The sequence below is a fragment of the Malaclemys terrapin genome, chromosome 25, assembly GCF_027887155.1.
Source record: "Malaclemys terrapin pileata isolate rMalTer1 chromosome 25, rMalTer1.hap1, whole genome shotgun sequence".
NCBI lineage: Eukaryota > Metazoa > Chordata > Testudines > Emydidae > Malaclemys > Malaclemys terrapin.
In genome coordinates, this window is record NC_071529.1 from 13878330 (window position 1) to 13903867 (window position 25538).

At 66.1% G+C, this 25538-nt stretch overlaps 1 protein-coding gene across 1 annotated transcript in view; it reads left to right on the forward strand.

The window, feature by feature from the left end:
- The window catches only part of THRA (thyroid hormone receptor alpha), a 40086-nt gene that overhangs the window by 6439 nt on the left and 8109 nt on the right, over positions 1-25538 (forward strand). Inside the window, exons 2-3 of the mRNA XM_054014691.1 lie at positions 14163-14238; positions 21629-21878. Of these exons, the coding sequence (XP_053870666.1) occupies positions 21826-21878 (53 nt within the window). The 5' untranslated portion in view covers positions 14163-14238; positions 21629-21825. The remainder of the gene's footprint in view (positions 1-14162; positions 14239-21628; positions 21879-25538) is intronic.

Consider the following 25538-nt stretch of genomic DNA (forward strand, 5'->3'; position numbering starts at 1 on the left):
GCCGAGGCTTGTGACAGTGCCGCGCTCAGGGAGGAGCAGGGCCAAGAACCTGTTGAAGCAGCCGCCCTCCCCCTTCGCAAGGCTCCGGCGCGGAGCAGCGTGCAGCTGGGTCCGCCTGCGCCGTGCAACTTCCTGCCCGGGCCCCGCAGCCAGCTGGGTGTGCGAGGTCGCCAGAGCGCGCCCCGGCCGGCCCAGCCCCAGCTTTGGCCCTCCCTGTAGGGGGGCAGGGTTCAGGCTGGCTGGCCGGAGCGCGCGGAGCCGCGTTAGCAGGCGTGCTCAGGTCCCGGGGGAGGGTTGGGGAGGGGAGCGTGTGAGCAGGGCCGGGGAGAATGGCTCCGGTGAGGCTCCCGGCTCGGCGCCGGGGGGGTTCGAGCTCCTGGAACCAGGCCCAGCTCGGCGCTGCTGACTCAGGCTGACGACCCTGTTGAGGCTGGAGCCCGGGCTCCGAGACCCAGCCAGGGGGACGGTCTCTGGCCCGAGCCTCTGCGCTGCTTTTTTTCAGCCCCAGAGCGTGAACCCGAACCGGCTGCCCCAGTGTCACTGCCGCGGGGTAGGTGGGGAACTGTCTGCAAACAGCAGCACGGGCGCTGCGGCTCCCCCGCCCACCTGACCCTGGGACCGAGCCACAGTGTCTGTCTGCCCCAGCTGCAGTGCAGGGATACCCTCGGGGGCATCATATGGGGGTCGTCCAGACGCCACTTGGATGGGCTCAGGGACCAGGCCATTGGGTGCCTGCCAGTGACAACAGCCTTCGTCCAGGCACCTCCGCGCGCTCTGTGGGTGCAGGGCAGTTACCGGCCCTGTTTTATAGATGGGGAAACCAAGGCACGGAGAGATCAGACGCCATGGCGACGGGTGCTGTGCAAAGACATAGAGTAGCAGCTTGTGTGACTTGCCCAAGGTCCCTCGGCAAGGTGTAGTAGAACTGGGAATGGAGCCCAGGAGTCCTGACTCTCCCCCGGTCCACCTGCTCTCACCACCTGCCCCCCTGCTCTGCCAAAGCTAGATATGGGACCCAGGAGTCCTGAGTGCTGGTGCCCTGATCTAATCACTGAACTCCTCCTTCGCGCTTGCTGGTCGAGCCAGGAATAGGACCCAGGCATCTCATGCACGGGACCAGACATTTGATGCTGCTGGCGGCTCAGAGTCATTTTAAAGTCGCCCTCCCCTCCTCCCCCCGTGACATGGGGCGGGGAAGCAGATGCCATCGACCTGGCCCATGGGCACTTTGCTGCCCCCAGGTCCTTGCGCAGCTGGGGAAAGGGGGTAAAAATGAGTCCGCTCCTGAGGCCCCTTGGTGGCAGGATCGCAGGGCCCAGGCATTAGGGTCGCGTGCGTGGGAATCTGCTCCCGGCCCTGGGGGGGCCCTGTGGAGCGGGATGGGGGCTGTTCAGTCTCCCTGGCTCCTTCAGTCCTTCATGCTCCCAGCGCAGGGGACTGACTGTGATGGGGGCAGGGAGAGCTGAGTGCCAGGGTGCTCGTTACACGTTGGCTGCCGGGGCGGGCGGGAGAGGGGAGCCTGGTAGGTCGTGTGATGGGAGAGCAGAGAGAGCCGGTCCGGCACCCCCAGCCGCTAGGCCCCGACTGGCTTTGCAAGCTGGTGGGCCCAGTGGGGAGCCCAGGCCAAGCGAGCGGGGACCCCCGTGTTCCAAGTGCCCCCTGCCTGCTCCGCCCGGCTGGGCGAGGGTTGCAGGCGAGTGCGGCGCCAGGGTGGCAGTGGGCCAGTGGGAGCCGGGGACTCCCCGGGCGAACCGCAGTCGGAAGCAGGTGGCAGGAACTCCCAATATGGGGCCGCGAGGCTGCCTTCCTGCCCAGAACAGCCCCCCTCTCCCCGCACAGGACCCGCCAGCAGCCCCTGTTCTGGGACCCTGTCCGCTGGCGAGAGCCCGATCCTACCCCAGGGCTCTCCCCTGCTCCCCCAGCAGCCACCAGGATGGTTTAACCCTTCCGGTGTCGGCCCCCTCCTCTCCAGCTGGGGGACTCCTTGGGCTCCATGAGCCAAGGGCCCGAGCCAGGAGGGCCACACAGGCTCTGCCCCCTGGTGGCTAGGCCTGTGCTGTGTGGGGCAGGGTGATGGGAGAAGGGGGATCCCAGATGCTGATTGGTTCCCCCAGGGTGCCAACTCGTGCGTCCCCAGCCAATCAGGTGTCTTGGAATCCAGTGAGCTCTCAGCTGCGCCGGGCCGGGCTCCCTGGGGAGCTGCCTGCTCGCAAGCCCCTCGGGTTTGTTTGCCAAAAGTCTTGCTAGTCTCTGGAGCAGAAGCAATTCTGCACGTCCCCCAACCCGTCCAGGCCCTGGGGTCAGCCCCTCCTGCCTGCCCACCTTGGCAGGTGTCAGGAAACATTGGCGACTGGCCCAGCTTTGCCTCTCTCCCCCCTACCCCCCAGTGCCCCATCAGTTGTGTCCCCGGAGGGCGCTGACCCCTCTTTTCTCTGCTGCGGTGCCTCCCCTGGCCCCTGTGTGTGGGGTTGCAGGGCGGCCGTGTTGCTCGGGGCGTTCGCTGGGCTCGCTCCCTGGGCGCTGACGTAAGCTACCCCGTGTTTTCGGCCCCAGCCCTCTCCGGCCCAGGATGCAGGTTTGCGTCTCTTGGGGAAGGCTCCGGGCATTGAGCCCTGCACCCTGCCCCCAGGGGGACGTTGGCCATCCGGCCGGGGGAAGGTGGTTTCACAGTGATGGTGCAAGAGGGGGGCTCCACAGCTCTCTCTGGCTGTAGTTGTGCAACAGGAGGGGTTTTCGCACTTTCCCCCACTCCTGGGTCAGACCCTCCCTGGGGGCGTTCAGCGTCCTGCGGTGTTTCTCGTAAAGCCGGTGTTTGCCCCAGCCCCCTTGGTCAGAGCTTCCCCTCCTGTCAGTAACGGCCTCTCACGCTTCCCCTCTGAGGATGGTGAAACTTTGCAACAACCATGGGAGGTGGGGAAACTGAGGCACTGAGTGAGGACAGTGACACAGCAAGCCAAGGGCAGAGCTGGGACTAGCACCCAGGAGTCCTGTCTCTCAGTTCCCCTCCTCTGACCACTAGACCCCACTCCCCTCTCAAAGCTGAGAATAGAACCCAGGAGTCCTGCGCTTGTAGCCAGAGGCGCCATCCCAGCGGCTCTGGGCTGAGTGAGTAGTGACCTCCGTGTTCCAGGAGCCCCCTGCGTGCTGTTTGCTGCCTCTCATCCCAGAGGTGGGTGCTTAGCCTGGGGGTCCTTTTGAACACAAAAGGCGACATACAAAGCATCAAATGTTAAATCGTCTAATGGTCAGTGATTGGATTGAAAACCCCCAACACGTTCTCCTGCTGGCACGGCCACGCTGCTCTCTCGGCTCTCTGGTGCGCCACATGCCCAACAAGGAGCTGTTTATAACTGTCTTGAAATCAAAGTCCCAGGACAGAAAAAAAAAGTTTTCTAGAAAAGTTAATTTTCCTGTTTTTCTGGGTGTGGGAGATTGGCTTGTCAGGCAGAATCTCACAAGCTGTGAGGAAGCGGGAGATCTCCATGCGGGGAGGGGCAAGAGAGGCGCGCGCGCGCGTGTGTGTGTGTGTGTGTGTGATTTTAAGACTGTGTATTTTATGTCACCCGCTACATAAACAGTTCCAAATGTTGCATTCGCTCGCTACCATGGGCCCCTGTTGGCAGGTTTTAGGGTCATCTTTTGCTTTGAATGTTTTTTCTCGGTTGCACAAACACTTTTACACCTGACACTGACTCTCAAGAGGTCGATCCCCCCCAGCATGCCCCTCCCACCCCCTCCAGCCTGGAACTGACCCCTGCCCTCCCGATGTAGGTCAGCCCTGGCGGGGCGGTGGCAGGGGCGGGCAGGCTGGCGGTCGGTGGGTTCCTTACACGGGGGCGTGCTGGCAGCCCGTTGATTTCACAATAGTTTGTTCTGTTGCCAGGTAGATCCCGGCCTGTCTTTGTGCAGGGAGGGGGGGTTGTATCACCGAGAACGTCACCTCCCATGGAGCAGAGGCTGAGGCCCTGTGCTCCGGCTTAAACTCCTCACCCCTGACGCAGTCAGAGCTGCAGGAGCCGCAGCGCCATTGTCACCCCGGCCCCGGCGTGGGGGTGGCTGCGGGTGTCTTCTCCCTGCCATGGGGGTAGGCTGGGTCCCGTGTCTCTATTATGTCATCCGCATGGCATCCTCCTTCCAAACCTGAGCCACTCCAAGCAGCCCAGCTGCTGCTATCAAATGTTTGGGATTCCAGCTGCATGTAGTCATATGCTGGCTGTCCCCAGCCACCCACTGGTGTGTGCACCTCCGGGCACATGCCCACCCGGGCAGAGACGTGCGTGCACACACACATGGGATATGCACACCGAGCCAGGGACGGCGCATGCGTGCACACTAGTGTGCACACCCAGGTGGAGAGAGAGCGCACACGATCACTGGTGTGCAGCCCCAGATGGATAGATGACACTCAGACACAGACCTGCTCACAGCTCCTCCCGCTCACACTCCCTGTAGCCTCACACACGTGTGCAAACGTCCATGCATTCTGATGCACACACATCCACAGCCATGTGCGTGTACCTATCTGCCTTTTAATCTGCTCACACATGTACACGACTGCATCTGCACCCACACATACGCTCATTGTACACTCGCTCAGTGACATGCCCATGCCCACCCTCCCCGATCCCACCGCTCACCCGGCCCCTCCCCACCAGCTGTTGATGATGATGGTTAATCAGCTTGCAGAGGTCCCACCAGCTGCGAGCACCCACCAGGCCTTGGCATGGGCAGGGATGAACTCTCACCTAGCCCCTGGCACCGCTCTGTGCCCGTTTGGGGGCCTGACCCACCGGCGGGGCTCCATGCCAGGCCTGGGAAGGTTGGCGTGCCACTCCCTTCAATGTCATTCTCAGACATCGCGCTTCACGGTGCTGGTAGCAAGATGCCAGCCAATGGGGAGCCCCGCGAGGCTAGCCCCCCCTTAACCGCCCCGGGCCTACTTAGTGCCTCTAAGCTGGGCGCCTCAGGACGCCGGCAGAGGGAGTGTCCTTGTCCCCTTGCCCAGGCATCGGGCTCCTAGCGCTGCCCTAGGGAGGCACATGGATCAAATCCCCTCCCACACCCTCTTGGTCCCATCTGACCCAGCGCCCTGCCCCCCCAGTGCCCCATTTCCTGTCTCTGCCCCGCCCCATAGCGCCCCTTTCCCCATCACCCCGAGATCCGTTTGCCCCAGCTGCTCCAGGCCTCGCGTCCCGCCTCCCTGAGAGGCCGGCTGAGCCTGTGTGCAGCCCGCGCCAGGAGCTGTCTGCACATCTGGCACCTTGCCACATCTGTGGCAGGACAGCTCTGCCAGCCCGTTCCCTGCACCAGGCTCCCATGTGGGTGTGGGTGGCTCGGCTGGTGCCCCTCAGTCCTAATCCGCAGCCCTCCGAGCCATTAGCAGCTGCAGAGTTTATTGTGGGCAGAAACATCCGCCCGCTCACTGTCTGGGGCAACATCCCCCCAGCAAGCAGCGCCCCTGGCCCCAGCCCCTGGATCCCCCTCCCCGGCTGAGGCTTGGGGTTTTCTCTTGCTGGGTCCTGCAATGCTCTGGGCCCATGCGGCATCCCCAAACCCACCTCCCCCCTGCAGCCACCAGCCTAGCCGGGGTCCCGCCCGGCCCTGGACTTTGCCCACCGGTTGTTTTTCAGCCCTATAAAACCCGCCTTGTTTTGTCCAACTCAGCAGTAAAATCCCGTCTGGGCTGGGCCAGGGCAGGGAGCTGGGAGGAGGCTCTGGGTTAGCTGGATGTCAGCGCTGTGGGACCCTGATGTGAAATGAGTTTGTCAGGTTTCAGGCCCTTCCTCGCGGGGCAGGTGTGGGCAGCAGAACTCCTGCCCCACGGTGAGCACTAGCGGGCAGAGACGCGCAGCACTGACTGGGCCACAAACTTGGAGCTGCCCTTGGCGGGGGCAGTGTGTGTGTTGTGGGGGGGAGGGGTGGTATCGGTCACTGGCATAAGCCTCCCCCATGCCCCTGCAGGGCCAGTTCCCAGTCGGTGGCAGGAATCTGCCCGTGCCCAGCTGGCTGCTGGGTGTGAACGAGCCGTTGCACAGATGTGGTGCGGGTGCAGATGCAGGTTCCTGCCCATGCACAGGAAAGCGGGGGCCCTGGCGGCTGAGGGGGGGAGAGTGCAGCTCGGAAGCTGTTACAGTCGTTTCCCTGGGCTGCCAGCCAAGCGTGCCCTGTGGGCGCCAGCGGGGAACTGCTGGGCAGGCCCCGGCGCTGGCCCCGGCGGGTTTGTGGGGCGCTGGTTGGGCCAGTGACAGGTGCTGGACGTTGTCTGCTGCTGCAGAGCGCTCCCTTCCCCCGCTTGGCAGGCGCCCACTGGCGGGCACTTTGGCTAATTAAACGTTTTCTGAGCCGTGCCCGGGAAACCAGGGAGCCCGGATGGGACGGGCCCTTCTGGAGCTGGCTCTTGCCCAGCCCCCCCCACCCTGGGGTATGTGCAGGGGGGCTTCCCAACAGCTCTGGGTGCAAGAGAAACACTGCTGCTTTGGTTTTGATTCCTCCCTTTTCCCCAGCTCTGCCGGTGCCCCCCACTCCCGACCCGCAGCCCCTGCTAGCCCAGCCCTGGGCTCCCCCCACCCCAGCTCTGCCAGTGCCCCTCACTCCCGACCCGCAGCCCGTGACTGAGCCGACTGCCAGGGGGTTGCTGGGCTGAGACTTGGCCAGTTTATTTCACTTGTGCCCTAGGCTGAGGTTCGAGTCCTGCTCTCCACAGGTGACTGGTTGGGGAGCCCCCCTTCCCTCGGGGGAGGCAGGAGCTGGCTTGGTGCCCGCAGGCTGGCTGGGTCTGTCCAGGCCTGGCTGGGCGTCTGGCTGAGTCACCCTGCGGCGGGAGCCTGGTGCAGAGGGACCTGTTGTCTTTCAGGCACTGGGAGAGCTGTTGCCTATGGGGGAGCCCAGTGTCTGTGGCCCATTGCCCCCTCAGCTGGTCGTGCTCCTGGTTGGCAGGGCTCCCAGCTGCTCTGAGCTGTCCCAGTGCCCGTGGCCCTGGGAGGAGCTGGGGCTGCCTTTGGGGTACCAGCCAGGGGAATGGGCATCGGAGGCAGTCCCCTCCCCACCAATGTGTTAGTGGCCTGTCTGGTCCCCTGAGCCCGGGTGCTGGGGAGGGAGTGTCATGGGGGGGTGGTGGTGAGAGTTTGGGTCTGCATCAGGGTCTTTGGATGGGGGAGGTGCATTTAGGACCCTGTGTTAGGAAGTGGATATGTTAGGGTGTGTGTGTGTGTGTGTGCAGGGTGGGGCGGGGTGTGCCCGGCGTGCTGGGGGATGGGGTCTGTGCATTGAGGCTGGGGGGGCAGGGTGCTGGGGGATGGGGTCTCTGCATGCAGGCTGGGGGGCAGGGTGCTGGGGGATGGGGTCTGTGCATGCGGGATGGGGAATGGGGTCTATGAATGCAGGCTGGGGGGATGGGATCTGTGCATGCAGGCTGGGGGGATGAGGTCTGTGCATGCAGGCTGGGGGGCAGGGGTCTGGGGTCTGTGCATGCAGGCTGTGGGGATGGGGTCTGTGCATGCAGGCTGGGGGGATGGAGGATGGGATCTGTGCATGCAGGCTGGGGGGATGGGGTCTGGGGTCTGTGCATGCAGGCTGGGGTCTGGGGTCTGTGCATGCAGGCTGGGGGGATGGAGGATGGGATCTGTGCATGCAGGCTGGGGGGATGGGGTCTGTGCATGCAGGCTGGGGTCTGGGGTCTGTGCATGCAGGCTGGGGGGGATGGGGTCTGTGCATGCAGGCTGGGGGGGATGGGGGATGGGGTCTGTGCATGCAGGCTGGGGGGCAGGGTGCCCGGTGTGCTGGGCATAGCATACCAGCGTTTTGGGGGGGGCACGTGAGTCTCGAAGGCAAAGCTGGAAGAGGCCGGCTTCCTTGGGGGCCTGTACCATCCTGGCCGGACTCGTGGGGTGAGGGGGCTCCAGCCCAGCGTGGCTGGCAGTGGGGCAGGGCCGGCTATGGGACGGCCCAGTGGTGTGCGCGGGTCAGTGGGAAGAAGCCCAAGTTGAGCTGCGCTGATGGGGCAGCCCCCCCAGTGTCCCCGGGCTCCTTCCCCGGCTGCTGGGCCACTGGCACCGCTGCAGCGGGCGCTTCCGAGGTCGTTAATTGGCCGTCACTGTTAGCGCAGCTTAGCCGGGCTCAGCGCCGGCTTTCGCCCTAAGCCGCCTCGTTGGTTATCAGTCGCGGCACGTAGAGCCTTTCGCACCTGTGCCCCTGCCCAGTCATGGCCTGTGGGTGGGGCCCGGCCGGCTGCATGGCTCTGCTGGGAGCAGCGGCTTGCCTGTCCTGGGTGCCAGGCCCATGGCCCTTTGCCGGTGGCACGCCCAGGTGGGGAAACCGAGGCAGAGGGAGGGCAGGTGGTGCCCAGTGTCATACGGAGAGTCGGCTGGGGTTGAGAGCGGGCAGGGTGGCTTGTTCTTTGGGCTGGACTTTCCATGCCCCCTGTTAGGATCACTGGATCCCACCAGATCCACACGGTACGACACCCCCCCCCCCAGTACCAGGGGGGCTGTGGGGCAGCATGGGGAGGGCGGTGTGAGGAGAGGTGGGGTGCAGCAGGTGTCTGGGCAGGGGTGCATGAGTGGGGGAGGAGCTGGGTGTCTGGGGGGGAGGAGCTGGGTGTCTGGTGGGAGCTGGGTGTCTGGGGGGGAGGAGCTGGGTGTCTGGTGGGAGCTGGGTGTCTGGGGGGAGGAGTTGGGTGTCTGGCCTGTGCTGGGTGTCCTGGGGGCAGGGGCGGGAGCCGGGTGTCTGGCCGGTGCTGGGGGTGGGAGCTGGGTGTCTGGGGGGGAGGAGCTGGTGGTCTGGCCGGTGCTGGGGGTGGGAGCTGGGTGTCCTGGGGGCAGGGGCGGGAGCCGGGTGTCTGGCCGGTGCTGGGGGTGGGAGCTGGGTGTCTGGGGGGGAGGAGCTGGGTGTCTAGCCGGTGCTGGGGGTGGGAGCTGGGTGTCTGGGGGGGAGGAGCTGGGTGTCTGGCCGGTGCTGGGGGTGGGAGCTGGGTGTCCTGGGGGCAGGGGCGGGAGCCGGGTGTCTGGCCGGTGCTGGGGGTGGGAGCTGGGTGTCCTGGGGGCAGGGGCGGGAGCTGGGTGTCTGGCCGGTGCTGGGGGTGGGAGCTGGGTGTCCTGGGGGCAGGGGCGGGAGCCGGGTGTCTGGCCGGTGCTGGGGGTGGGAGCTGGGTGTCTGGGGGGGAGGAGCTGGGTGTCTGGCCGGTGCTGGGGGTGGGAGCTGGGTGTCTGGGGGGGAGGAGCTGGGTGTCTGGCCGGTGCTGGGGGTGGGAGCTGGGTGTCTGGGGGGGAGGAGCTGGGTGTCTGGTGGGAGCTGGGTGTCTGGGGGGAGGAGCTGGGTGTCTGGCCTGTGCTGGGTGTCTGGGGAGCAGGGGCAGGAGCTGGGTGTCTGGCCGGTGCTGGGGGTGGGAGCTGGGTGTCTGGGGGGAGGAGTTGGGTGTCTGGCCTGTGCTGGGTGTCTGGGGAGCAGGGGCGGGAGCTGGGGGTCTGGCCGGTGCTGGGGGGGAGCTCTGCGTCTGGCTGCTGCAGTGGGAGGCGGCGTTGAGAAATGCTGCTGAGTTTTCTCCCCCACGTTGGTTGTCTTCACGCCCTCAGTGCTGGGTTCTGCCCCCGGAGGCTGCTGCAGGCCCTGGCTGGATCTGGGGTCTCCTGGCTTCTGGCCAGCTCTGACCCGGCCTTGGCAGCTGTCTTTGAAATGTCAGAAGTGGCCCCTGATTGTGGGGCCCCCGGAGGCGTGCGGGGCTCTCACCGGGTGTTGGGGGGCCGGCCCCAGGCGCTGAGCAGCGACTCCAGAGGCCACGGCTGCTGCTTTGAATGGCTGCGAATCTCAGGCCGTCCCCAGACCTGACTCAGGCCTGGGCAGTGGGGCCGGGCTGCCTCCCCTGGGAGCGTGTCAGGGACGTGGCTAGAACATGCCTTAGACAGGTGAGAGCCGCCTGTGCTGGAGAGATCATGTCTGCACACGCTAAGCTTTCTAGTGCTGGCGGAACGTTCCTGCTCTGTGCCTCGGTTTCCCCGTCTGCAGGTGGGGGCGAGGGCAGCCCAGGGGGCTGTAAGAGTTAAACAGTCCCTGCCTGTAAAGCCCTGATCCCAGCGGAGGAGTGCTGGTCCCGTATGGGTTTGGATGTGGGGGTTTCTCTGCATACCCCTGGGGATCCCAAAGCCTGCATTGGAACGACCCGGGGGCCAGTAGGAACAGTGCCTGGGCTTGGCCCATGCCTGAGCCGTGGGAATTGCAGCACTGCCAAAATGCAGCCACCTCTGGGGAGCAGCAGCGGCCTGCAAAGTGTGGGGCAGGGAGTGCTACCAAGGTATGACCCCTCACTCCCAGAGCGGGGGGGGGGGGGGGGGGGACTGGCGCCAGCGATCTGAGCACAGGCCTGGGAGCCAGGACTCCTGGGTTCCATTGGCAGCACTGCAGCCGACCCGGGGTGGGGAGATTGGCTGGTGATGGGGGCGATATGGAGCTGGTGGCTGCCAGCCCTGCACCCTCCCCTCCTGCGAGGCAGGAGCTGCATGCAGGAGCTCGGGGGAGGGGGCGGGGGGTCTCAGCGAGTGGGTAGCGGGAGAATCACAGCATGGGGGGCTGGAGCCGGCCCGTGAAGGCCGCGGATCCTGTGTCCTTGGCTTCTCGCCAGTGCCTATACTTGGAAGTGTTCGTGCGGCTGATTCCCCGATGGAACAAGCCCGGCGCAGCCCCTCGCCCAGGCTGTATTTACATTGTAGCCTGTGGGCGCTACCCGGGGTGGGGCGCAGACAGGAGCCCGCCTGGAGCAGGGAGCGGCCGCAGCTAAAGCTCATGCTCCAATACGTGTTAGTCTATAAGGTGCCACAGGACTCTGCTGCTTTTACAGATCCAGACTAACACGGCTACCCCTCTGATACTTGCTCCCAGAGGGTGGATTTTGCCTGCGGCCCGGTGGGAGGGAGCTACAGGGGCGCTGTCTGGGGCCCTGTGTGCCCCCTGCCTGGGGGGACTGTGTGCCCCAAATACCGGACGCCCACAGTACATCTCACCCCGGGCCTCAAACCCGCGGCGTTAGCTGGCCCAGAGGGGCAGCGCTTGACCCCAAGGGTTCATGGAGGGGCAGGAGTAGAGCCAGGGATAGAACCTAGGAGCCCCGGCTCTAACCGCCCACACCACACGGCTCTGTAAAGCGCCGTGTCTGTGTAAACACGGGGTCAGGGGGGGCACGTCCATGGAGAGTGAATTGGCACCGTCTGCCTTGCACGCGCTCGGCCCTGCCCCTGCCCACGCCCTCGGAACCTCTCCCACGCTGGCCCTGCCCGCGCTCCTGCTGTCTCCCCCTCACGCCCGCCACGGCTGCTCTCTGCCCATGGGCTCAGCGGGACGGGCAGCTCCCTGGAGAGCCTGGCGCTGGGAGGGCAGAGCCGCTGGCAGGCACCCAGCCCCATGTGCTGGATGAGGCCCTGGGCGAGCCTGTGTGGGTGCTGGCGGTAGGGGGAGGAGTGGGCCCAGGTTGTGCCCCAGGGCCGGGCCGGGCGTGAGATGGGGGATGGAGAGCGCGTGCGGAGGCGATGGGGAGGAATCCCGGCAGGGCGGGTAGGGGGAGGGATCTGCACAAGCCATGTGTTTGGGGGGGTCGGCACGGGCCCGGCTGGGGAAGGGCTGTTCTGCTCAGTGTCTGGCTGGGATGGGACGTGCCAGCGACTGACTCAGCTCAATTGAGCAATGCCGGAAGCTGCGGGCTGCTGGGGGGGAGAGCTGGGGGGGGGGGGGGGCGCCAGCCCCAGGGACTCCTTGCGTGAGGTGTGGCGCCTGCGAACCCTCAAATAATCCCCCAGTTGCAGGTATTGCATTGGGGGCCTGCACCCTGAGTGCCATGCAAGTGGAGACCCTGCTGAGAGAGAGGTGGGTGGGGGGCAGTAGGGAGCCCTGCGGGGGTTCCCCAGGATCGGAGCGATTTGGGGGGTTGCAAGGCAGGTGGTGTAAGAGAAGATGTAGCGTCGTGGTTACAGCAGACGGGGTGTGGTTTGGGGAAGGCCCCAGCCACTGGGAAGCAGGGAAAACCTTTGCCCTTGTAGAACCCCGCAGCCCTGACTCACCCCGTTCCTGCCCGGCTGGGAGCTGGTCTTGGTGATTCACCCAGCAGCCTCCAGCGGCTTCTGCTCTTCCGTGAGCGGGGAGCGCGGCAGGCTCCGGAGACTGGCGCAGCGCGGTGCTGCTGGCACCAGGGGCTGGCGGCTCAGATTGGGAGCGATGAGTTGGCGTCTCCCGTGCCGATGGAAGGGGTCCATGTGGCAGCCCAGGGGATTGGAGTGGGAGGACATGGACACCCCTATACCTGCTTTGTGTCCCAGGCTTTGCGGCTGGGTCCCATGGCAGGGTCTAAACCTGCCCGGGCACGAGCCAGGTCTTACTTTACCCAGGGCCATATTGGAGTCAGACTTAGGGTCAAAGTACAGGCCTGGGCATCAGGACGCCTGGTTTCCCTTGGTCACCCTCTGTGTGACCCCCCCACCCTGCTCCGTCTGCCTCACTTTCCCTGGCTGCAGCGCCGGGGGCGTTATGGGAGCCATGTCGCTGGCAGGGCCCTAGAGAACGTCCCGGGATGAACCCCTCCTGCCATGGGGTTTGGTCCTGCCCCTGTAGAATTCCCTCTGTCCCGGGGGTCTCTCTGGAGCACTAGAGGAGCCTATGGAAATGGAATTCTATAGGAGCCTGTGACACTCTCAGCCCTGTTCCATAAGGGCTTTGGGCATCACGTATCTGTGGCTCTGCCCTGCCCTGAAGGTGCCCAGCGACCCCTCTGGGGCAGGGGCGATGGCGGGTGCATGGGGGGGGCGTGGGAGCGAGGGAGCCTGGACAGGGCAGGCGGGGGTGAGGTGATGGGATCTCTCCACCCCTGGGCTTCGTGCCAACCAGCCGCAACCACTTCAGAGAGCTCGGCTTCTCCTGCCGCTGCCATGCAGCCCGCTCTGGGGCGGGGTGCCCGCAGGCAACGCCAAGGGGGTAGCACGGGAGCCGGGACGGCAGGGCGGGGTTGAGGGAGGCAGCTGGGAATCTCCCGAGCTGGAAATGGGCCCAGACATCAGGGTTCACGCCCTGCCTCTCGGGGGAGGGCCCCCGGGATCTGCCAGCGGGGACCTCTGTGGTGATCCCAGCCAAGAGACAGCCCTGTGCAGCGGGGAGAGCACCCCGCTGCCCCCCTCCCTGCAGCCCAGCACCCCTTGCCCCCTCCCTGCCCCCTCCCTGCAGCCCAGCACCCCTTGCCCCCTCCCTGCCGCCCAGCGCCCCCTGCCCCCCTCCCTGCAGCCCAGCGCCCCCTAGTGCAGTGCCACACTGGGGCTAGCTCTGACTCGGGGGGCCCAGCACCTCTCCCAGCAGCATCTGGGGAGCTCTCTGCCTTTGTCTCGCCAGGGCCATCCCCCGCTGCTCCACCTTGGGCTGGTGCTTTCAGAGGAGGGGGGATGCTAAAGCTCGGAAATGGGGCTCAGCTCCCTGCCCCCCAGGCTGGCTCTCCCCAGGGCCCGGCCGGGCAGTGATTGCCATGTTATAAATCTGCACACGGACTCTCTCCCTTGGCCAAGACAAACTTGACCTACTTTCCTGGCTGTCCTTGCACCGAGGCAGCAGCTTTCAGCAGAGGCCGCTGGTGAGCCGGGCACCACGGCCGGCCCAGCCTCCCACCCAGAGGCGGGCACCCCTGGGTGGGTTTCTCTGCAGTGGGGGATGCTGGGGCCACCTTCAGACTGGGTGCGGCACTAGGGCGGGGCGGGAGATGCCCAAAGCGTGCCAGGACTTTTCCACCCCTTGCGCTGGTAGGGGCAGGCGGGCGCCAGCTTGCACGCAGGGGGGCGAGGAGCAGGTGCCCATTGGGGGGCTCCCGGCGCATGCTGGGCACATTGCCCAAAGCCACCCCCACAGCTGGCGGGGCGGGAGGAAGGGCAAAGGAGGCGAGAGAGGCCGGGCTTCTTCATCTCTTCCTGCCCCCCAGCAATGCCCCAGAGCCCAGCGGGGCTCTGCAGGGGGGTTAGCCGGCCGCTGGACTGCCAGCTCTTCCCCAGTCAGGGACAGCTAAGAGATGGGCCGATCAGAGCCCCGGGGAGCCCTGGGCAGAGCAGCGGGCATGGGGACTGGCCCTGAACCTCCCCCCGGCGCCTGGGAATGGCTCCCTTCACAGCCCTGCTCTCTCGCCTGATCTTCCTGTTGCATCTTCCTTGCAGGAGGGATCGAAGAGGAGGAAGAGGAGGGGTGTGAAGCAGCCTCGCTCTGTCCCCCACCCTGGTGTCACCTACAACTGTGAGTCACTTTCTGTTACCTTCCGCAAATGGCCACGTGCTGTTGGCATCTGCCCCTAAGGGGATGGGGGGGGGCGGTGCTGGGCTGTGTCAGGTCGCCCTCTAGTGGCTGGTCTGCATCTAGGATAAAGACCTGCTGCTGCTGCTCCCGTGGAGTCGCTCCTTGCACCCCAGCCCTTTGGGGACGGGGTTCTGTCCTGGGCCGTGTGGTCGCTGTACACATAACCCCACGGCTGGTGGTGGCCCTGGGACTGGCGGCTGGGTTTAAAGGGCAACGTGGTGCTCGTGGGAATGGGCTCTGGGGCCTTCTGCCCCCAGGGTCATGGGGACCTGGTTCCTGCGCAGGGGCCCACGTGTGTGATGAGTTTGGTGGGGTCTCAGCCCTGTTCCCCTCAGGGAATCCCTCTCCGTGCCTGGCCCCATGCTGGTGTCTGGAACCCAACAGGATCTGGATTATGACCCCCCCACACACACTATGGGGCAGGATGTTGCGGGGGGGCGGGGGGGGCGTGTCTCCCGTCCCTGCTGTGGGAAAGGCACACCCCAGGGTGAGACGCTGACGTGCCTCCGGGAGCCAGATGGCTGGAGAGCGGAGGTGGGGCAGAGACCCCGCCGTGGCAGTGGGCCTGGCGCCCCAAGGCGGGCGCTGTTGTGGAGGTTGCTATGGAAACGCTGCCAGCCCGGGGAGCAGAATGTTCCCTGGTGCGCCCCACCCGTGGGCTGCTGGGTGTGGGGCTCCCCCCGGCCTGGCCTCACCTGAGCGAGCCGCTCCTTCCTCCTCTGAGCGCCTGGGGCAATGGAGCCAGGGAGGGGGTGTGTGTTTCTCAGTGAGGTGGGGGAGGATATGTCGGGGGGGGGCTGAGCTCCCCTTGGAAGCAGCTGGGATTGGGGCCTGCAGAGGGCCCATGGGGGAGCGGGGAGGGTCCCTCTTGAGCAGGTGGTGCTGGGCTCCTAGTGGCAGGGCAGCGAGTGGCAGCTTCTGTGGGGCGTAGGGCCCACGACCCCCATCACCGGCCCGGCTTCCCGGTGGGTGTTAAGGGGCAGCAGGGTCGTGTGCTGCCTCTCGCCGGCAGAGGGTGGCGTGTGCTGCCCAGGAAGGGGGCTGGGGTTGGGGCTGGCTGCTCTGTCATGCCAAGCTGTGGGGGACTCTCTGTATCACCCCACGGAGTCACAGGCCGGCCCCGGCCCCCCACGCCAGGTGCTGGGCCCTGCTTGCAGAGAGCCTGGGCCTGCCCCATCCCCGGCAGAGGCCCCTGCTCCCCTGCACCCAGGTTAGCGCCTGTCATTTCACAACCGCTCAGCTGGGTTGCGTCATCTCCCGCGCAGCAACAGACACCCCCCAGCGCCAGGCCACGCCAGGCCCGCTCAGGGCTCATTTGCTGGGCCCTCGGCTCTGGGCTGGGATTGGGGTACCCATGAGCAGCCAGGGAGCGCCGGGGTCTGCGGAGAGCAGCCCCTGCTACAGGGGCCTGGCACCCCTCAGGGGTCCCACCTTTGGGATGGGCTGATACTGAGCCAGGTCTGGCCGGTGCTGGGTCCATGGCAGGACTCTCCCATCGCACCCTGCGAGCCCCTTCCCTGGATGCGACCTGCCCCCTGCTCCAGGGGCTCCGGCCCGGGTCTGTCTGGAGCCGCATCTGGGCTAAGGCCCATCGAGCTCGTCTCGCTCAGGCCCCGGCCGGCCTTGACCCCATGGCCCCAAGGGCGGGGATGCTTTGTCCGCGAGGTCACTGTCTCTCCCTGCTGGGTCTCCACTGGGCTGCGTGGAGGGGCCCCTCCCGGTGCCCCAGGCTGTGTCTTCAGCTGCTGCGGGCTCAGTGGGGCCGGGGGGGACCTTCCCCCAGGGGCTGTGTCAGAGGCAGGAGGTTGGGGCGGGGGAGCAGACGTGTCTGACTTGGGATGGGGAGATGGGCCCATGGGCTGAGGCAGCCCAGGGACTAGTGGGTGGGGATCACCAGGCTGGAGGAGCCAGGGGCATGAGGTGGCATGGCTGGGGGCGGTAACCAGATTAGATGGGCCGGGGGCGTGAGGTGGAGGGGCTGGGGGTGTGCTGTGGAGGGGCTCCCCATCTCTCCCCGCTCTGCCCCACGCAGTTCCCTTCGCCCCGCGGGCTTTTCCGCTCTTTAATTTCTTCTCCGATGATCTGGGTTCCCCCGTTCGTGCCCCGGCTCTGATCCCACGTGGGGCGGCTCTGCAGGGTCCTTCCGGCTGTGGAGCTGGGCTCTGTGCCTGGGGGAAGTGAGGGGCGGCGCTGGGCTGGAAACCAGCCCCCTGTCCTGTGGTCAGGGGCTGGAAACCCTCCGGCCCTGCCACAGGTGCAGGGATTAGTTGCCCCGGGAGATGCAACAACAAAGCTGGGCTCTGTGTCAGCTGCTCCGCCAGCCTCGGTGCCTGGGGGGCAGATCGGGGCGGCAGGGTCTCCCACAGGTGGCCCAGCCCCTCTGCACCCTCCCCCCTGCTCCCCACCGGCCTCAGCAATGGCCTTGAGCCTTCCTGTCGGCAGGGATGCCAGTGCCTTGAGTGGTTATATTGTGCCCGACCCTTCGGGTGCCGGATGCGAGGATCTGCGGCTCTGAGTGGGGGAAGGTTCCCTCTTCACTTCCTGTCCTAAACTGCTCTTGTGCGGTGTTGCTTTGTGGCTGTTGCCTGGCTGCTTTGCTCCACCCCAGAGGTAGTCACATTTGAGCTGGGGGGGAGCAGTGCCTATGCAGCGGGGAAGTTCTTTAGCATGAGAGCGCTCTGCTGCGGGGAGGGGCTCGGCCCTGTGGCCCACCCACTTTTAGCCTGGGTTGGGAGGGCAGCTGGGTCAGGCCCCAGCCTGCGTGGTGTGGGGACACTGTTCGTTTCTTCTGAGTCATCTCCTGACGCCTGGGAGCGCAGAGGCCTGTGCAGGTCAGAGTCCCATGGGGCGGGGAGGGAGGGGGGAGAGTGCTCGGTCGAGACCCCTGGAGCCCTGCTTCCCCTCAGCGCCCCAGGGCGCAGCCCCCCCCCCCGCCCCCTCACAGCTGCTCGGCAGCGTCTTCCCCTGCAAGGAAGTGAGGAGAGGGGAAAAGGAGAAGTGTGACAAGCACCTCTCCCCCCATTCCAAACCCGGCTGTGTCGGCGGGGGAGGAGTCTGACCCGGACTCCTGGGTCTAAGCGAAAGCTGACTCCCCGTGTGCCCCAGGCCAGCCCCTGCCTTCTCCCTGGGCGCTGAGCTTGGCAAAGCAGCAGGCTCTGGCCTGGGCTTGCCCCAGGAGCCTCCAACAGTACCATGGAGATGGATTGTGCCCTGCCAACGCCTCTGTGCCCGCAGGGTCTGGGCGTGCAGGAGCCTGGGCAGCGCTGGCTCCAGGCGAGGCAGGGGCTTGTGCCCAGCTCTGCCCAGGGCTCAGTGCCACAGACCTCTGGAGAGCATTTGTTCCTGCGTTGCGCCAGCCACTGGCCCTAGTGTGAGTCCTGCTTGCCCGGACATGGCGCGGGTGGAGCTGAGAAGGGAGGCCTCTTATATGGGCACCCGCGGCCCAGGGCTAGCCAGGGCCACGCTGTGCTCTGTACAGAGTGTGCGCTGGCAGCGTGGTCTGATGGTTAGCGCTTGCGGTTGGCACTCCGGGTCCTGTCCCAGCTCTGGGAGGGGCCTGGTGTGTTAAAGCAGGCGGGGCTGGAAGTCAGGACTCCTGTGTTTTATTTCTGGCTCTCCCACTGCACTGACTCATCGCTGCTGCTCAGTGCCTCAGTTTCCCTATCTGCGCAGTGATCCGCGAGGCAGGCCAGGAGTGCTGGGATCCAGGTGTCCAAGGTTGCCAGAGAAGGCCTGGTTTATTCATCCCTTCTCAGTGCCCGGCCAGGTCCCAGTCTCCCCCACACGTGGGCTGTTGGCTGCCCCAGGCTGATGGCGGGGCAGAAGCAGGTGGTGTCCTTGAACCCCCAGTCCCTCCCTTCTCTGGCCAGCAGCCCCAGCCACGGGGCCTTGCCGCCTCTGCTCTCAGCTCCATCCAGGCTGGGGGAGTCCCAGGGGGCCGGAGGAGTGCTGCGCCGTCCAGCACCGTGGGAGCAGGGCCGAGCCCTGGCACACGACAGGCTGTTCTCTGGGCAGCCAGGGCAGGGTGGCGTGTGGAGCTGATCCACCGCCCATCCCTGCTCTCTTGACCGGGGCAGGTAGGAGGCTTAATGTTGTTGCACCCACTGCAGGGATCCCCCAGGGCTTGGCACACACATGTGCGCTGGCTGTGGGCGGGCACTGCGGTGTGCTGCCAGGCCCACACTCAGCTCTGGGCTCTTGGGGGGCATGGGCTGGCAGGCTGCCGTGGGGCTGCACGCGTCACCTGCCAGCCCCATTGCTGCAGTTCTCTCCGCTACAGAACAGGCCTGCATACCCGGAGCTGGGGGGCAGAGGGAGGTGCTGCCTGAAAACAGCCATGCCCATTCACACACCTGCTTGCACGTTCGTGTGTACACAGACACTGACACACACTCGCTTGTCTGTGTGTTCCCCCCCGCCCCCCAAAAAACCCCCATTCTACTCCTGTGTTCGTTGCCCTTCGCTCACTGTCATGTCAGCGCCCCAGAGTACAGATGGGGAAACTGAGGCATGGCAAGGGGAAGGGTCTGCCCTGAGGTCACACACCAGGCTGGTGACAGAACAGGGGATAGAACCCAGGAGTCCTGGCTCCCAGGTCTGTGCTTTAACTTGCTCTCTCGCAGCCCCGGGGCACTTGCTTGGAGTTTGAGAGCAGGAAGTTTCTGGCTCTGGGGCTCAGCGGGTCCCTGTCCCCCGCCCCCCTTGCTTCTCTCTGGCTGGGAAAGCCGGCCCACCCCCTCCCCGGCAGTGCCTGGCATGGGAGCCCATCAGCCATGGAGACGCACCGCTCTGCTCCGCGCTGGGGCCGAGAGCATGACCGGCCTTGGCTGGCACCCAGGGAATCCCCAAGAGGGTGAGGCCATGTCCTTGGCTCATCCCACCCGCTGGTGCCCCGGGGAGCACCCGCTGTAGGGATCCGCCTGCCTTCTGGGGGAGGTGCTGGGCCATAGGTGGGCCTGGCATTGCCCAGAGCCAGTGCCCTCCCCCCTCAGGGATAGCCCCCAAGTCCCTGGGGGGGGGAGATTCATTTGCATATCTCCCATAAGCCCTTGCAACACAGAAAGGCGGGGCAGGGGGGTGCTGCGTTGCAAGGGATTTCCCCCTCCCCTCAAAGCTGTGCCTGCCATAGCGCTGAGAGGCACCACGGGCTAGTGGCTAGAGCGGGGGCCCTAACAGGACTCCTGGGTTCTGCTCCTGTTCGGGAAGGCGAGTGGGGGCTCGGGGTCTAGGAAAGTGGGGCGGGCGGGGAGGGGGGTTAGGAGCCAGGATGCCTGGGTTCTAATACTGCCTCTGCCAGTCCCTTTCCCTCCGTGCCTTAGTTTCCCCCATTACCTGGGGCTGTGGGAAGCGAGTGGTGCCTTGGCCCAGCTGCTCTCACCCCCCTTCCTGTCTGTGCCCGTCCTGCTTGGCTCCAGCCCGCAAGCCCAGGGCAGGGCACCCCTCTGCTTGGGGGGCAGGGGGATGGACTCTCTCCTGTGATTTTCTCACAGGCTCCTCTCTTCCTGCTGGAGGGAGACAAGTCCCCTGGGTGTCCCCTGGACGCCCCCCCGGGAGCGCAGTTCTGGCCTCTCTGTGACGCCTGCCAGCACCTGGCCAGTTGGCACCAGTGCAGTGGGAGAGGGGGGCAGCGGCCTGGAGTCTCCACGTCACAGCCCCTGAGCTCTCCGGTCTGCCCTGCGGCTGCCTGGTGCAGGAGCCCGAAGACCGGGCATCTTTAGCGGCTCTCGGGAGCGGCACACTGCCCCCACCTCTCCAAATCCCTCACGCCCAGGCCCCCATGCCCCATGGCCTCCCGCCATGGCTGTAACAGCCGGAGCTGTTCTGGGGGGCCCTGCGGTGCCCGGTGCTTTTGGGGATGGGGGCAGATCAGGGCCGTGTCAGACAGGCCAGGAGGCAAAGGTGCTGTCGCACCCCAGCAGTGGTGTGACTGGTGCATGCCCCCCAGACACGTGTGACCCCCAGCACTCACGACAAGTGTGCAAGTGTGACCCTCCCTCTCCCCCCCAGGCTCTCGGGACACGTGTGCACCCGCTCTCACACGAGGCTGCCCCCTTGCACACACTCCTCTGCACAGAGCTGCGTTCTGCCAGGCACAGGCCTGCCCCCTCATGCGCAGTGTGGCATACATGGGCATGCCAGTCCGGACGCTCCACGCATGCTATTGCAAACTCTTGTGCACAGACTCCTGCACTCGATGGATGTGCCAAGCCAAAGCCTCTCCCCCAACCCCAGCGATTCTGCGCCAGCCCCGATGCCCAGCAGGCCCCGCCACTTGCCATCTCAAGCCCCCTCCGCCCAGGCCCCCATGTAGCTGCAGTGGGGCCATGTGCCCCGGGGCGGCTGTGCCTCCGCTGGGAAGCCGGGAGCGCCAGTCTCTTGTCCTCAGCCGACCTCGGAGCGCGATTGTTTCCCCACGTGTGCTGTGTGCCCAGCCGTCATGCACGGAGCCGAGACCCCGCCGGGGGTCAGCCGAGGACATGGCTCGCCTGCCCCCACCTCCCGGCACTTCCTGCCTCGGGGGGCCCTGCGGGGACCCCGCTTCTCCGCTGCCCTTTGATGCGTCTGCTTAGCTTGGCCCCGTGCCAGGCTGTCTGCAGAAATCCTTATGTTTGGATGGGAGGGAAGGGGGGGCTGGGAGGGGAGGGGAGGTGGCTGTGTGGGGTGCGGGGGTTGCACGGGAGAGGGGCCGTGCCCTGTGCCAGGCTGCGGGAGGGCATCCAGCTGCTTGTTAACCTCTGGGTAACCTCGGCTGCTGTCAGCCAGGGGAAGGGGAAGAGGGCGGGCTCCCGGCTGGGGAGGGGGGGGGAAGGTGTGTGCCTGGGAGGCTCTGAGCCAGGGGGGACCCAGGGCTGAGAGCCCCTGGGGGATTCCAGCAACCCCCTTCCCTGTGTCTGACTGTCCGTTTTGCCTGTACCCCCCTTTCTCTGCCATCGGGGCAGTGTGATAGCCAAGAGGGTGGGGGCGTTGCCTGGGGGACAGGGATTTGCGGTGGGGCTGAGGGGACCCTAATCACCCCCCCGCATGGCTCCTGTCCTTCACAGAGCGGAACGAGGCCCCTTCCCCCCCGCCCCCCGTGGGGCACAAGCGCCCCTGGCCCCTCGCTGGCCATGGGCTGGGGGGGCCATGGAGCCTGGGCTCCCCACTAGAGGGGGCCCTTCCGGGCAAGGCTGAGCCCCACGATGGGGGGAGGGGACGTGCGGGGGGGTAAGAGCCCTAGCACAGCTCAGTAGCAGGGGGTTCTTCCGCCACTTCTGGGACGGGAGTTAGTCCCTGCCCTCTGCCAGGATCGGGCCCCGTAGCTGCCATTTCAAGGCGGTGTTTATTTTTGTAGGGTCTCTCCTGTGGGATCGGCGCCCCTCCCCCCCCGGGGATGGTGTCCGCCGGTGGGCGCTGAGCCGGGCGCCATGGGGAGTGCACCATAGACACCCCCCGGCACCCCGCGTCTGCCGTGGCGGCCGCGGTGCTGAGCACCTGGGGGCGGAGCCCACCTTGGTCTCACCTGAGCGCTCCTGGATGGAATTGCGGTGAATGGAACAGAAGCCCAGCACCCTGGACTGCCTGTCGGAGCCAGAGGAAACCCGGTAAGAGCTGGGGAAGCCCCGTGCTGCACCCCCTTCCTGCCCCCCTTCTAAGCCCCCTGCACCCCCGCCAACCCCCCCCCCCACATCCCCTGCCGCTCCCCTCTCCGTCCAGGGCAGCTGTGACCTGCCCTGGCCTAGGGCAACGTCCCGTAGTGGTCCATCTTCTAAGGGGATAATAGCCTACTTCTGTTGCTATCTGATGGAGTTCTCCCTGCAACTTGAGCTGCCGATCTGATGTCCCAGGTTCCAACGGGCCAAGGTGGGCGGCTGGGCTGGACTTGTCCTGATTCCCACCCCTGACTTTTCATGCCTGCGGATTGGCACTGCCCCCGGGGTTGGGGTGGGTGGGTGGAGGCGCTCAGCCCTCGGGGGAGGGCTGAACATGGCTCAGCATGGGGGAGGGGCTGTCCAGACCAAGCGGGCTACGTCCTCCTGCCCGTGCTGGTCCCTTTGTGGCTCGGGGCCTGCGGGCCCTGGACGTCTCTGAATTCATGTGCTCCCACGTGGGGCTCTCTGGGTGAGTCAGCAGCCCCCTTTCCTCCAAGCAGAGCCGGGGCAGCAGGGGTGGGGGAGGTATGAGAGATGGGGTTTGCACGAGCACGTACGCTAGTGAAGATGGGCGTGCCCGTGCGTGCTGCAAAGCGTCAGTGCCAGCCGGCCCTGTTTCCTGGCCGGGCAGAGAGAGGGCCAGAGAACGGGTCCGTTCTCCAGCACTGGCACCAGCTAGGCCCCACTGGGTTCAGGGCAGCAGCAGGTCTCTCTTTGCCAGCGGGCAGGCAGTCGGCCCGTGCCGCTGCCCTGCGTTTGCACAGCCTCTCGCTCCGGTTTCCTGGCTCCGGTGCCCTGCCTGTCCCCCATGGCTTGGGGTGCAAGTGGCCCTGCCCAGCACTGGATCAGATGGTCTCTGCTGTCACTCCCTGTCCTAACTGGCCGTGCAGCGTTGCTGTGTGTCCCTTGCCATGATCCACCCCAGAGCCTGATGCATTTGGGGGAGGGGGTGGCGGGTGCTGATCCCTAGTTATAAAAATCTTTGGGGTGGAAACTAGATGGAACCCCCCCACCCCCACCTGAAGGCCACGCGGGGTCAGCGGGCGGGCAGTGCTGGCTGAGGCCGGGGGGCAGGGAGGGCAGGTTATGGGATGCCTGTCTCTGTCTGTGGGGCTGTGCTTGGGGGGGCGGAACCCAGGCAGCTTGTGCCTCCAGGGCTGTGAACACCCTTCCCGCCACCCGGGAGCGTGCGAGGCTTGAGGTGTGTGCACGACCATGTGTGCAGGCCTCCGTGCGCACACATGCTCTCCCGCACTCTCAGGGTCCCTCACATCCTGGCCTTGGGTCACCAGCCTCTTAACCTTCACGCTGTCAGGGGGGAGCGCTCTGCTTTGAGGGGTGCAGACCATGACTACCCCAATCAAGCACTCCCCAGAGGCAGGTGCCCCCCTACAGAGGGGGAAACTGAGGCACGGAGGAGGGAGCAACAGTCCAAGGTCTCCCCGCACATCCCCATCTTTGGCCAAGAGCAGAGCCCGGGGGGGTGGGGGTGGGGGGGCAGAGATGCGCACCTGTGATTAGCGCACCTGGCCACCGGGTGGCAGTGTCACTCCACAGAAACCCAGCCCCCGGGGCATTTACTTGGGCCGCCCCCTGCTGGCCGGGGCCATGGGACAGGAAGGGAGCGTGGGCTGGAGGGAAGTGGGGGCCGGAGCCAGCGCCGACACATGCTCCCTAGCGCTGCCCAGCCCTGCGGAGCCACGTGGGGCCGGGGCTTTCCACCCCGCCTCTTCTGAAGGGGTTGGCGGGACCCACTGGATCAGGTTGCCTGCGATTTACTGCTCCTGTCAGGAGGGATAAAGGGTCCCCGGCCAAGGGAGGCAGGGTGCTCGGGGGACAGCGCTGACTCATGGTTAGTACTGGCTCCCCACAGCTCTCCTGGCTTCTGTCCTCAGCTCCGGGAGGGGAGTGGGGTCCAGTGGTTAGAGTGGGGGGAAGCTGGGAGCCAGGACTCTTGGGGTCCCTGCCTTGCTGCCGGAGCGGCTTGCCCCCCTTTGCCCTGGGAGCAGTCTCCATGTCAGGCAGGGCGGGAGGAAGCCCGTTACCCTGAGGGCCCCTGTCCCCTGATGACCCAGCAGCCCCCACGAGGGCCCCATCCCCTGGCGGTGCCCAGCTGGTAAACAAGCTGTCTGAGCTCAGGCAGGGCTGGGGCCGATTCCCCAGGAGAGCACGTGGCTCCCCCCTGCTGGGAGCTGGGCCAAGGCAGGGTCACCCTTGGATCCCCTGAGCGGCTCCGGGCCTCGGAGCAGGAGAATCCCCTTTTGTGGTGCAGCCCCACAGGGTCGGGCCCAGGCTGGGGGGGCTCTGTGCTGCCTGTGTGCCCCCTTCCCCTGCACTGCTCTCCCTGCAGGATCGGGCCCTGGGCTGGGGGCAGTGGGGGGCTCTGTACTGCCCCCCCCCTTGCGCAGGGGGAGCTCTCTCCATGCTGCGCATGCTGTGTGCTGCGGCCCAGGCCCAGCCTGTCCTGCCCTCGCTATCTAGCCGGGATTTAGGTGGTCGGGTCCCTGGCAGGCTGCCAGGCAGCGTTGAGCTCCCAGGAGCTGTCTGGTACTGCACGGGCTGTCAGCCCCACGGCGCGGGGAGCGCCCCGATCTCCCACTCACTTCTGTGTGCTCGGGCAACGGCCGCAGGCTGCCGGGAGCACGAATGCCCAGGCCAGGAGCCACTGGCAGACCCAGACCTGGCATGGGGTTGTTGTTGGAGGGTCTGTGGCCAGGCTAGGCTGCGCCTCGCCCCCCTCTCCCCCCCCCCGTTTGTTATTGTAGGGTCTGCGGGAAGGGACGGTGCCTGCCCCCCGCCCCCATATGTTGTTGGAGGGTCTGTGGGCCGGGCTGCGCCTCGCCCCCCCATTTGTTATTGAAGGGTTGTTGGGAGGGACGGCGCCGCACACGCTGGGATGTTGTTATAGGGTCTGTGGGAAGGGCAGGGAGAACAAGTGTATTTGCTGCAATAGTTCTGACCCGGAGGGTCCAATGGAGCGTGCCAGGAATGGCTAGAAACATCTGGCCAGATGCGGAGCCTACCACTGGGCACCATCACCATTCACCCTACCCGGGGGAAGCCAGCCCTCCAGCTGTGGAGGGGGCGCTTACCCTGCAGGAACCAATCCCCTGACCACGCTGCTGCTGCTGGAACCGCTGTCCTCATGGGCCTGGCCTTCGCCCCACGGCTGTGCAGGGGGCAGCACTGGGCGTGGGGCTGGTCCCCTCTTCCTGCCCGGACGCTCAGCCTGGAGCTGGCTGTCGGGGAGGGATGGAACATCCTGGCTGAGCTCGGGGCTGTTCATCCCGCGTCTGGTGGGCTAATTCCAGACACTGCCACTAGCGCGCCCGGCCCTGGAGCCTCTAACGCGGGGAGCTGGCGTTCCCAGACAGAGCTCAGGGCTGGGAAACGTCACCTGGGAGAGGCAGCTTCTTGGACCTTCAGCTCTGCACAGGGGTCCTGGCACAGTCCCCCTGTTGTCCCGTCATTCCCTCCCCCATGGCTCTGCTAGTGCCCCTCGAGCCCGACCTGCAGCCCCCTGCTGTGCCAGCCCTGGGCTCTGCGGGCAGGGCTGAGCCAGTGCCTTTCGAGTCTGACCCACAGCCCCTTTGCTATGCCAGCCCCGATGCC